Here is a 12,373-nt window from a genome sequence, read left to right as displayed (position 1 = left end):
CGGAGACAGTGATATCATCATTAGTCAGGCGTTGGACTCTATTGAGTAATGTGCATTTTGATTTTAATAGTATCCTTGATATCACTTCCAAGCTGAAAAATGATGTGCTTATTCATAATCATTTTTGACTTGGGAGTAAAAGGTCTTCTTAAGCCAGTGTGAACTTTTCCTTCACGTAGTGTTCTACTAAAGCCACGCAGCACCGGGTATTCACTGTGTGTTGTCAAATGTTTCAAGTCTGTCTCTGAACTTCAGTTTCCTCATTTGTAAAATGGTATGTTATCTCCCAAGGCCACTCCGTCCTGAGGAGTCAAAGAACAAAGTAATGTAAAGGCCTAGGATAGTCCCTGACATTGAGTTGACAGAGTAGGTTGCAGTATTGCTGTTAACATAGAAATTTAAATGTTTTTGAGTCAATAAATAAGACTTAGGCATTTGGAAGGTGCGTCCTTCTAACCGAATGGGCTGTGTTGATTTCATATAGGCATCCTGTGTATATAACTGTAAAGGACCAGTGCTGGCCCTGGAATATGTTTGTTTTTGCTCTGCTTTCTCCACAAATTATCAGATTTTAACAAATGAGCTCACATAAATAAAAGTCCTTTGAAAAGTAGGAGCAACTGAAAAAAAAAAAAAGAAAAGTAGAAGCGATCATACATATGTCCTTTGAAAATCCTTTGAAAAGTAGAAGCGACCACAGCCTGCCAGCCCTGGCCTTGGTGCCAGATTTCTGGTGTACGTTCTCATTTAATCTTCCTATCAACCAATCATCAATTTGAAAATGAGGAAACTGAGACTGAGAAAAGTTAAGAGACATTCTAAGGATCATAAAAGCAGTAAGTAATGTTGGGGCATCTCCAAGGGGGCTTTTAATAAATAAAGAAAAAGAACAGTCAAAGGCAAAATACCTCCTTTATTCCTGATGGAGGCCAGGATGAGGGCTGGCTGAGTGTCTGAGCCAAGTGGGCTTGGTAACTGAACCCCTGAAGTGAGCAGACCCCCTACCCAGTGGCCAGCATCAGTGACCCAGGGCAGGCAGCCCCCTCACGGAGGTCTGTTTAGGGGAGCAGAAGGGGGATGTCTGCCCTCTGTGACCAAGCTCAGGCCCATGAGAGTGAAAATTGGATCTGAGAGGAGCCTTCCCAGCTTTCCCAAATCTACCACTTAGATAAAGAAATCACATTTCCTGAACATTAAGGGACAGGGCGAGGCCCACAGTGACACAATTGAGTTGCCTTTCTAAAATGGAAAACTTAGAAGTGGGAAAGAAGTGCTCTCTATTCACAAATGGCAAAGGCAGTTTTCACATCCAAGTCTGTGCCTCAGGTCTAAAGCCAGTCTTTTCCATGAAGCCCTGGGAGCACCCCTACTTGCTGTGGGAAGTTTAAGAGCCATCTCTAGTTCATCTTTTTTAACCATCATCACACGTAGTGACCTTTTTATCATTTTAAATGTCTATTGGTTCAGTAACCAAACAGAAGAAGAGCTTCTCCTGGTACCATGGTACCAGGCACAATGACGTGTCACAGCATCTTGAAATTCATATTGTTGACTACAATAAGTAAGCAGTTCAAACGGCACGTTTCTGTTTTAAGTAAACATTAGTCTGTAGAAAAAAGTGTTCGGAGACAGGTAGCTTGCAAATGAAGCTACCACTTCATCTCTATAAAAATCATAGGCTCAGATGAAGTGCCTTATTTTTGTGTTTCAGTGGATGCATTGTAGGAAGAGCATTTTCTTTGTCTATATTTAGGTTATTAAAATTGCTAGGCCTGCCCATCAGCCTCTGCAAAACTCTATGGAAAAAAAGAAAAACTGGGACAAATATCAGGACATATGGCTCATTGTTTTGAACAAGTCTTTTAATTGATTCTACACTTGCTCATTTGTGTTATGACAAAGTTCCTGTGAGTGACTAGGAGGTGTGAGAGTCGGGGAGTTAGAAAGGAGTCAAAGGGATCCCCATGTGCTGGCACACCCCAGCCTCGATAAATATTACATGACGGCAGTCATACCTTTTTGTGGGATACAATTCATTGTTTCAATAATTAATGTCGCCAGTGCATGTTTCTAAGAGTACCAAAGGTAAATAATTTACTGTAATTACCAAAGAGGAGTGGTATTACTTATTGCTTAGAACTTGAAAAAGAATAGGTCTTTTGGAAAATAGCCTTAGGGCTGCCCCAAATGGAGGAATTGCAGTTTGCTAAAAAATAAAGTGAGCAGCACCACCTACTTTATATTAAATATTTTGCCCCACTCTGAGGGTGGGTTGGTTGGGGTCTTTAAAAGTCAGTAAAATTGGGGGCTTCCCTGGTGGCACAGTGGTTGAGAGTCCGCCTGCCGATGCAGGGGACACGGGTTCGTGCCCCGGTCCGGGAGGATCCCACGTGCTGCGGAGCGGCTGGGCCCGTGAGCCATGGCCGCTGAGCCTGCGTGTCCGGAGCCTGTGCTCTGCAACAGGAGAGGCCACAGCAGTGAGAGGCCCGCGTACCGCAAAAAAAAAAAGAAAAGTCAGTAAAACTGGTAAGTGAGGCCAGATGAAACCAACACCTAATCTTTGGTTAACCCATAAAGAATTTGGGAACGTTCTGAAGTGACGTATTCATCTTTGGGGGTTAGGACCCTAGTTCTGTAAACTCTTGTTAACACCATTGATCGCATACCCATCCACCAGATGTGTCCTCTCTCACCGAATGCACAGACGGCTGCTCCTCATTCATTTTTGCATTTTCCTAGGATCTAGGCAGGACAGTGACTTACACATAAGTGCTCTGCAAGTTATTGTTCCATTTGATCTCAGGGCTTTTTTTTTTTTTTTTTTTTTTTTTTTTGCGGTACGCGGGCCTCTCACTGTTGTGGCCTCTCCCGTTGCGGAGCACAGGCTCCGGACGCGCAGGCTCAGCGGCCATGGCTCACGGGCCCAGCCGCTCCGCGGCACGTGGGATCTTCCCGGACCGGGGCATGAACCCGTGTCCCCTGCATCGGCAGGCGGACTCTCAACCACTGCGCCACCAGGGAAGCCCAGGGCTATTTTTTAATCTTTGTAATTCACAGTAATTTTTAAAATTTAAGTTTTCTTATTATGAACCTTACACACACAAATAAAAAGTCATCACCTATTTATTTATACCTTAGACGGAACCCTGTGGAGATTTTCCCTCAGCTGGCCTAGATTTATACAACCTACGAGCTATAGCTCAATCTAGAACTGTGACTAAGCTGATAGCGAGCAGGAAAGATCTTTTTGGAGTAGCATCTTCAAGGAAAGATCCAAGCAGCGTGGAAATGAATGTGTTAAAGTCACTCCGACTGGATTAAGGGTCTCCTGGCCAGCGAGCATCTTCCCTTTGTCTCAGCAGGCCCCCAGCTGGCACACGGGCTCACAATTTGCTTCCAAATATCTTAGCCTGGCCATAGGATCTGGTGTTCAAAAGGAAAGGGGCACATGAAGATTTCCCCTGTCTGCAACACTCTGGGCAAAGAATATTCTTTGCCGGGTGATCTTTGGCTGTTGCAACACGTGAGAATTAACCGTTCAAATAAAGGTCCTTCTCCATTTGGGGAAAAAACCAAAAAAGTCATGTTCTTTTACAAGACATACTCAATAGGATTAAAAAGAGCATCCCCATATACACCTTCAGCCCCCAACTTCTCCTCTCCAGAGACAACTGCTCGGGGTACCTTTTGATGACTGAGTACTAAGCTTATGGGATGCTCTCTGCATGGTTGAGGGCTTAGCATCTGTGATTTCCACTAAATTAATAAGTCTGGGACATTTCACTGGAAAATCCCAGAGAAGACTCCCCATTTTCTGCCTCAAGGCTCTGTCCCTAACTGTCTGTCTGGGAGACCAGTAAAGGTAGAAAGAAGGCTGGGTCTGAACATTCATTACATAAACTTTCAATTAATCTCCATTTTCATTATGGTGCCTCTGAACTTCTAATCTTCTGCCTCTGGTTTCTATGCCTCTAGATTTCTGCCAAGGTTGATGGGGGGTGAGTTATTTGGCAACTGATAAATCAGTGAGGGGATTATGGAGATCAGATCCCTTTTTAGAGAGACTTTCAACCAATCCTTGTTTTTCTGTTGATGTCTTCTCTTATTCTCTTTGCCTGTGTGTGTGTGTGTGTGTGTGTGTGTGTGTGTGTGTGAGTGTGAATTCTTGACTGTCATTTTACTGGGGTTTCAGTAGAAAGCAGATCTTTAGAAGGATGAAAATTGAGATTGATTTCGTTTTTGGTGTGTGAGCCAGTATCTCTCATCAGGTTTGGAACATTCTTAGCCATTCTCTCTTCAAACATAGCCCCTACCTTATTCTCCTCTTCTACTTCCGAGAGTCCAATTACACACACGTTAAAACCTTTCACTGTGTTCTACGTCTCATACTATTTTCTGTATTTTCCATTCTTTAAAAAAATCTACCCTTGACATATACACACCACTATATTTAAAACGGATAACCAGGAAGGACCTACTGTATAGCACAGAGAACTCTGCTCAGTATTCCGTAGCAACCTAAATGGGAAAAGAATTTGAAAAAGAATGGATATATGTATACGTATAACTGAATCACTTTGCCGTACACCTGAAACTAGCACAACATTGTTAATCAACTATAGTCCAATATAAAACAAAACTTTTTTTTAAATCTACCCTTCATTTTTTATATTTTTCCATTAACACTTCCCATATATTAACCCTGTCTCCTATTGTGTTTAAGAACTGACATTATACTTAGAACTGAACAAAGGCCCATTTGATTTTCTTACGTATATTCCAGTCCTCTGTTGAATCATCCACCTTTTAATTTCTTTTCTCTATCTTTTTTCCTATTTTCTTAAACATACTAATCATAGTTATTATGATAACTATAATCAAAGTTCTTATTAACTTCCTTCAAAATGTAGGATGACTTGGGAGTCTGTTTATAGTATCTGGGTTTGTTTTGTTTTTGTTTTTGTTCATGTGCTCTGGCCATGCTTGGCAGTTTTTCATTGCGTGCTGGACATGATGTATAAAAACAAGTTTGTAGATACGACACACCCAGTGATGATAATATTCCTTCAAAGAGGATTCACCATCCCTCTGCGAGGCAAAGAGTGGCGGCTGATTCTTCTCATCCAGTCAAGATTTTGCTGAAATGAGGCTGGTTCGCAGCCCTGGTAAATCTCAGGTTACCTCTGGTCTGTCCCTGGCCCTTCAGGGTCCTTATTTGAAATTCTGGTATGATCTTTGGGTCCCCTCCCCTTCCAAGTCTCACACTCTAAATCTTTTTCTCATGAAACTGCCCAAAAGCTCTGTTATGCCTTTCAGAGATTTTCTGGTTAGTTTTTTAGCTACCTGTTCTGCACAGCTCCAGAGTTTATTTATTTATTTTTAGTTTAATTTTATTTATTTTAATTTTTGGCTGTGTTGGGTCTTTGTTGCTGCACTCAGGTTTTCTCTAGTTACAGCGAGCGGGGGCTACTCTTCGTTTCGGTGCGTGGGCTTCTCATTGCGGTGGCTTCTCTTGTTGTGGAGCGTGGGCTCTAGGCGCGCGGGCTTCAGTAGTTGTGGCTCGCGGGCTCAGTAGTTGTGGCTCGCGGGCTTAGTTGCTCCGTGGCACGTGGGATCTTCCCGGACCAGGGCTTGAACCCATGTCCCATGCACTGACAGGCAGATTCTTAACCACTGGGAAGCCCCAGCCCCAGAATTTAGCAAATGTTCTGAACGGAAATCTGTAGCATGCTTGAGGCCACCCACATCTCCACCAAAACTCCCTTGGTTTTTCTGTTCCCCAGCAGGTAGCCCCTGTAGGCACAAAGCCCAAATTCCGTCTGCACTGGTAATTGACAAATGCCCCCAAGTTAAAAATGGCAACAAAAAACTCAACTCTTCCAGGTACCCACCTCTCCAAATATAGCTCCTCAGTTTTGCACCTCAATTGTCCTCTGCTGCCCGCAGAGATGATTTCCACACTTACCTGTTGTGCTTAGCACAGCATTAGGCTGCTGCTGGCTTCTCTACCCCACTTGGAAACGGAAGTCATCAAGATTGAATTTTTTTATTTTTATTTTGAGATTCGGAAAAGAAATTTACAATTGTCAGATTAATTTAGAGATTGTTGAAGTACTTAAAATCATGGTTAGCATTACTTCTGTGATATTCCTTGTGCCATGCCAGTTACTCAAGATGGTTTCTTAAAAGATTGAGATAATACAGCATATCAATGAACTTTATTTCTAATTCTTGAAACTTCAATGTAGACCTGTGGAGGAATTTACAGTCAGGCCCATGGATGCAGAGGGCCAATGACGCTAGTTATTTTATATGAGGTACTTGAGCATCTCCGGATTTTGGTATCCACGGGGATGGGTGGGCGGGGGGTGTCCTTGAACTGATCACCCGAGGATACTAAGGGGCAACTGTAAAAAAAATATATATATATGCTTACTTTGAATGTTAGACTATCTGGACTATGGAGACATACAGGTGTATTTTGTATGTACAGAGAAACCACTGTCTTGGATGGGTTGTTGACACAATATATCGTTTTATTTTTCAGCATCTAACATTCACAAGAGAATTTGATTCAGATTCTCTTAGACATTACAGCTGGGCGGCAGACACCTTGGACAATGTCAATCTTGTCTCAAGTCCTGTTCATTCTGGGTAAGTAACCAAAAAGTCACTTTTCCTATTAAATTAACATTGCACTTACTATTTGCAGTTATAGATTCATATTGACAAGCTTCACATGTATGAGGTATTGACCTTCTAAAGGACTTCATTAGTGAGTATATGTGGTATATATTTGTAAGTCATAAGTAAATATTTTTGCTAAACAAATCTGCATTTCTATTTTTATTGGTAAAAGCACCATGTTAGAAAGGAAGTTACTAAGGTGCATAACCACTTCCTGGCTATTCTGGCACTACTTTTAGGTCTCTAATTTTCCTTTTCAATAAAAAAAACTTTAATACAGTCATTTCTCTTAATTTTACTTTATTCAAATGAAGCTTTTTTCTGAGTATCTGATTTTCCTGAAATAAAATTATAATGAAGCTGTATTAAATTAAAATTTTTTTAAATAAATGAATTTTTAAAAGAAAGGAAAAAGTGAATGTACCAATGTGTGTACCCTGGAAGTGCTGTAGTAAAAACCACGTCAGACAGGCTCCTTGTTGCTGCCCTGTTAGTCAGCAAAATTTGAGGCAGGCCGCTAAAAGGTGACCTGCTTCAATTGCTGAATTGAAAATTACTGTATTTTTAGATATTGGATTCTTAGCCTATTATAGGTAATTAAACTTGGGATAATTGATTCGCATACAAATGGAATCGAAATAATTCATTAAGATGATGAAAATTTCAAAGTATTTTCGCCTCTGAAATTGACATTTAGGCCATAAATTAGTTGTGATCCAGGACAAGTGCAGATTCAATTTATTTAATTCTGAATTAAATAAATTAACAATAATTAACATTTGTGAAGTGCCTTATATATTTTATGAAGTATTTTTTGCTGCTTTTAATTACAATAAATTGTAATGGCTAACCTACCTAGTGCTTTTCATGTATCTGGCATTGTGCTAAATCTTTTACATGTATTATCTTATTTAATATTTATTTGAACCTTAAAATGACACTGAGATAGGCTTTACTCATTATCCCCCTTTTACAGAGGAAAAGTCCTAGACTCCAAGTAATGCTGCAGGTTATTTAAAGTATTCTTACACAATTGTGGCTTGCAACACCACAATTGTGAAAAACAAGTCACTGCAATGTCATTTAAATGGAAATAATTCACATGAAAGTGCCTTATAAACTATAAACTACATGGTGGTCTTTGAATCATTAATATTGCATTTCTTTAATTCAGTTAGAAAAAGCTTTAACTATAGTAATATTACATTTTAAACTGCTTAAAATAGCTACACGATTTATAGTAGATGTATTTGGGTCTAAAATTGCAAAAGCAAAAATCAAACCAAAAAAAAAAAAAAGTTGAGAAGGAAAATATGAAACACCCAGAATAGGGCTTCCCTAGTGGCACAGTGGTTAAGAATCCACCTGCCATTGCAGGGGACACGGGTTCAAGCCCTGGCCTGGGAAGATCCCACATGCTGCGGAGCAACTAAGCCCATGCGCCACAACTGCTGAGCCTATGCTCTAGAGTCCGCAAGCCACAACTATTGAGCCTGTGTGCCACAACTACTGAAGCCCGTGCACCTAGAGCCTGTGCTCCGCAGCAAGGGAAGCCACTGAAATGAGAAGTTCATGCACCGCAGTGAAGAGTAGCCCCTGCTTCCCGCAACTAGAGAAAGCCCACGCACAGCAACGAAGACCCAAGCAGCCAAAGATAAATAAATTAATTAAATAAATTAAAAAAAAAAACACCCAGAATACATTCATTAAGTGGGCAAACATACTGAAGAGTTTTTTGAACCAAACTTGGTGAATTGCCACCATGTGACAACAATCTAGAACCAGCACTTTGTATTCTACGTAGGAAAGAAAAGCACTAGGGTTTAATTTAGTAAATTGAGAAGTTGAGGGATCATAGGATAAGAAAATCAGAAATGAGCTTTCCCCTGCACTGGAGGCAGTGTAGTATGTGAATAGGCAACTAATGTCTCCTTCCCCTTGAATTCACTGAAGACAGTAGACTTTTGCAAGAAAGGAACAGTAATGGCAGCTAATTGGGCTTATTTGAAAAGGAAAATATACACTTGGTATACACTTGGAAATAGCTCACTAATGCCAGGTCTATGGTGTAGCTTATATATAGCCATTTAAGGCAAATATTTTTCCAAGTTGTCCCACAAATGCCAAATGCCTTGGTTTCATTTTCTGATGGTTTTTATTTTTCCTTTGCTTATCATTGACATTTTCTGTTGCTTGCTTCTAATTATCTTACATTAATTTTTCCCATTTGCTTTCTAAATTATTTTGCAGCTATTCTTCTCCACTTCCTCAGTATGATTCAAGGTGATAACTGTGTCTTTTATGTGAACCATCCCTTTTTGTATTTTTAATTTATGTGAATTTTTCCCACAGTTAGATTGTGTCAATGTCTGTAGTGTATCAGCATTTGTCACCCTGCTGTTCCTAAAGCTAGAAACATTCATTCATGTGTTAGTTTTAGGATCATTGGTAGAATTCCTGCTTTAGTTTAAATGTTAATAAGATACAATGAATATGATTAAATATCACCTTTTCATTTGTTTCTATAAATTATATTGCATGAAATTTTATTTTGCATACAATATGTAAGGGATGAGTTTAGAAAACAAATCACTATATTTCATAATGCTATTAACAGGACCCAAAATCAGGCTTAAACATCTACTCCCATCTTTCCTCAGTCTTTTGGCTCTATAAAACTGAAAACCATAGAACAATAAATGATCAGTAATGAGCACCAACTATGCACTGGTTGCTACACGGAACACAAGGAGATTCTTCCAATTTTATTAAAATCTTCTAAGCCATGGTTTTTCCATTTGGTTCTGATATTCTTTGTAGCTGGGGTATTTTTATATTGACACTGGTAACCTTGTTATACTACCTTCACTTTATATATATATACTTTATATATATAAAATATTTATATATGTATATATTTTTTCCATATTTTTTTTCAGTGTTAGTAACCAAGTCTGACCTAGGCAGTTTCTGAGCACACTTAACAAAATGGTTTTGTTCATTGGTTTATCCAGTAAACATTTACTGTGTGCTGATCATGTATGGGAACTGTGCTCAGCTCTGTAGGTTAAGCAGTGAACGAGACAAAACCTGATCTGAATTATTATCTGTATTAGTGAGACTCAGCTGTTTGTTGCCAGGGCAAACACAGCCCTCTCAGTGTAAACACTCCAGTGTTTATCTGTATCAATACTAATACAACTGCATTTTCAAACCCAGAGTTTATCTTGAATCATTTGTAATTCATCCTGTTACTCTTAGTCCCAAGCACAAGTTGATTTTTAACTACTGGAAGCTGGGAAAGATGAGATTTTTGTGTTGGGCTTCCTTATAATATGCCACATTGTCTTTATTACTGAATAAAAGTAGTTGTTAAGTATGTATATGTCTAAAAAAGTATAGGCTCCCCAGAGCAGTTTCAAGTGACCCTTTTATCACTCAACACTGGAGACAATTCATCTGGACACTTGTACAAGTGAACAAGTATCTTTGTCTTTGACTAGGGAGGAGTGATTTTTGTTTTGTTTTGTTTTGTTTTTGAGAGATTCAGTCTCTTGCCCTCATACTTTGAATATCCTAGTGGTTCCCGTCTCTCAAAGTATGCATAATGATATCAAAAACATATGAAACCATTAATTAATCCAGAGGAAAACAGCTAAATCCAAAATGAGCAAAAGGGTGTGAAGCTGATTCCGCCTCACTGATGACCAGAGTTGGTTCTGAAAATCTGATAGGCTGAAAAGTGATCCCCATGCTCTTGATTCTCTCCATGGGCATGGTGGGTCCATTTGCTTTGCTGAAGAGGTTACTCTTCCGAGCTCAAGAGGTATCACTTTTTAGGAAAGGGTCTCCAGCTAGGACCGCCAAGCAGGGTCTGAAATCTATTTGTAGGATGTTAGAACTGTTTTTTAGAAGAGTAAACACTAGAGGATTTTGATGGATGGGATTATCCCCCTTTCGCGCCACCCCCCCCCCCGCCCAAATACTGTAGGTATTCAGACAATTTTCTAAATATCAACATTTGGTGCTCTTCCACTAATAAGCGTATTTTCACATGTGAAAATTAGAATGCAAAAATACATGTTTCTGTTCCCCAGTCTCTGACTTGCACTCTTCCATATGTTGGGCTCATTGGTTTACATTCATCAGAGTGCTTTACAACACGGTGACAGTGGTGGGAGGAGTCACGGAGGTCTTTTTTTCACGAACACATGATAGGAATCAAGATATTACCCAAATAAGTTTGGGGTTAGCAGATGCAAACTGTTATACATGGGATGGATGAACAACAAGGTCCTACCTACTGTATAACACAGGGAACTATATTTAATACCCTGTGATAAACCATAATGGAAAAGAATATGAAAAAGAATATATATATGTATAACTGAATCACTTTGCTGTACAGCAGAAATTTACACAACATTGTAAATCAACTATACTTCAATAAAATTTTTTTAAAAGATATTACCCAAATATGACACAGTTAATTCTTTACATCTTCATAGCTACATGCAGACAAATAATTTGTCCTCCCTAGCTTTAATATAACAGCCAATGACAGAATTATATAACTTAGAGATATTTTCTAAAAAGTCTGTTCAATCATTTTTGTATTGCTATACAGATACTCAAATGTAGATTGTTTTAAACAGTTTTTAAGCCAAATTGATATCGAAAAGATTAAACCCCTTTCCATCAAAATTGCCTTAGTAAAACTTTAGTCACCTTCTGCTTTTATTCTTATTTTCTGCTTTGTGAGAATAGTAAAAATTAGAGTGTTGGTATGATTAAAGATACATTCATTTTATGAGTTGTACATGTTTAAGACATACTGTGGAGTTTCATCTTACTTGTTGAGGGGGAGAGATTCCATAGTCAGCACATGGCTAAAACCATTGATAGTTAAAATGACCCTTGAATGTAAACTTAAACCACCCACAGGGACCACATACAGTGGGTTTGTTTTTAAATGCAAGACAGTCGTTTAATAGCCGGTTTTTATCCCAACTTTGAAATAGTCACTCTTCCTTCAGTTTGAGCATCTGACAGTGGTTGGCTTCTGTTCGGAGGCCACGCACCATCAAAAAATAAAGTGTCGTGTCGTACTTTTTGCTCAGTTCACAAGTCAAATGCATGTTTGATGTGACTCCACTGTATTTACTTCCAATGTATTCTTAAAGAGGGGGAATGATAGCTACCTTGTCTGTCACTTTAACATTCAGTTTCCAAACTTGCTGTGAAAACGGCTTCTGTCTCTCCTTGATTTGGCCTCTGATCTTCCCCCCTGCAGGTTTCTGGTTAGCTTTATGGTGGATGCAAGAGGCGGCTCCATGAGGGGAAGCCGGCACCACGGGATGAGAATCATCATTCCTCCTCGCAAGTGCACTGCCCCCACCCGTATCACCTGCCGTTTGGTAAAGAGACATAAACTGGCCAACCCACCCCCGATGGTGGAAGGAGAGGGATTAGCCAGTAGGCTGGTAGAAATGGGTCCTGCAGGGGCACAATTTTTGGGGTAAGTCATTTGTCAGTTTTCATCTTGGCCCTCGTACCACATCTCTGATTTTCTTTACCCTTGTCAACTCAAGTAGTTAACAGTTAAATCTGTTGAGTTGGACCATTTCAGTCGAGTACAGCCTTCATGTAGTATCAGAGGTCACAAAGCTGTGTAATTCTCTGAAAA

At 39.6% G+C, this 12,373-nt stretch overlaps 1 protein-coding gene across 13 annotated transcripts in view; it reads left to right on the top strand.

Annotated features, from left to right (window-relative positions):
• The window catches only part of ANK3 (ankyrin 3), a 676,704-nt gene that overhangs the window by 586,958 nt on the left and 77,373 nt on the right, over positions 1–12,373 (top strand). For all 13 annotated transcript variants that reach the window (XM_089897519.1, XM_089897518.1, XM_089897520.1 and 10 more), the window contains 2 exons: positions 6,548–6,654; positions 11,981–12,205. In XM_089897519.1, coding sequence (XP_089753645.1) covers positions 6,548–6,654; positions 11,981–12,205 — 332 coding nt within the window. The remainder of the gene's footprint in view (positions 1–6,547; positions 6,655–11,980; positions 12,206–12,373) is intronic.

This window comes from Delphinapterus leucas, chromosome 16, assembly GCF_059928025.1.
Source record: "Delphinapterus leucas isolate spDelLeu-1000000601 "Yukka" chromosome 16, BTC_Dleu_Yukka2, whole genome shotgun sequence".
In the NCBI taxonomy this organism is placed as follows: domain Eukaryota; kingdom Metazoa; phylum Chordata; class Mammalia; order Artiodactyla; family Monodontidae; genus Delphinapterus; species Delphinapterus leucas.
The sequence above is the reverse complement of the archived record's forward strand: the minus strand, read 5'-3'. Positions and strand labels throughout refer to the sequence as shown.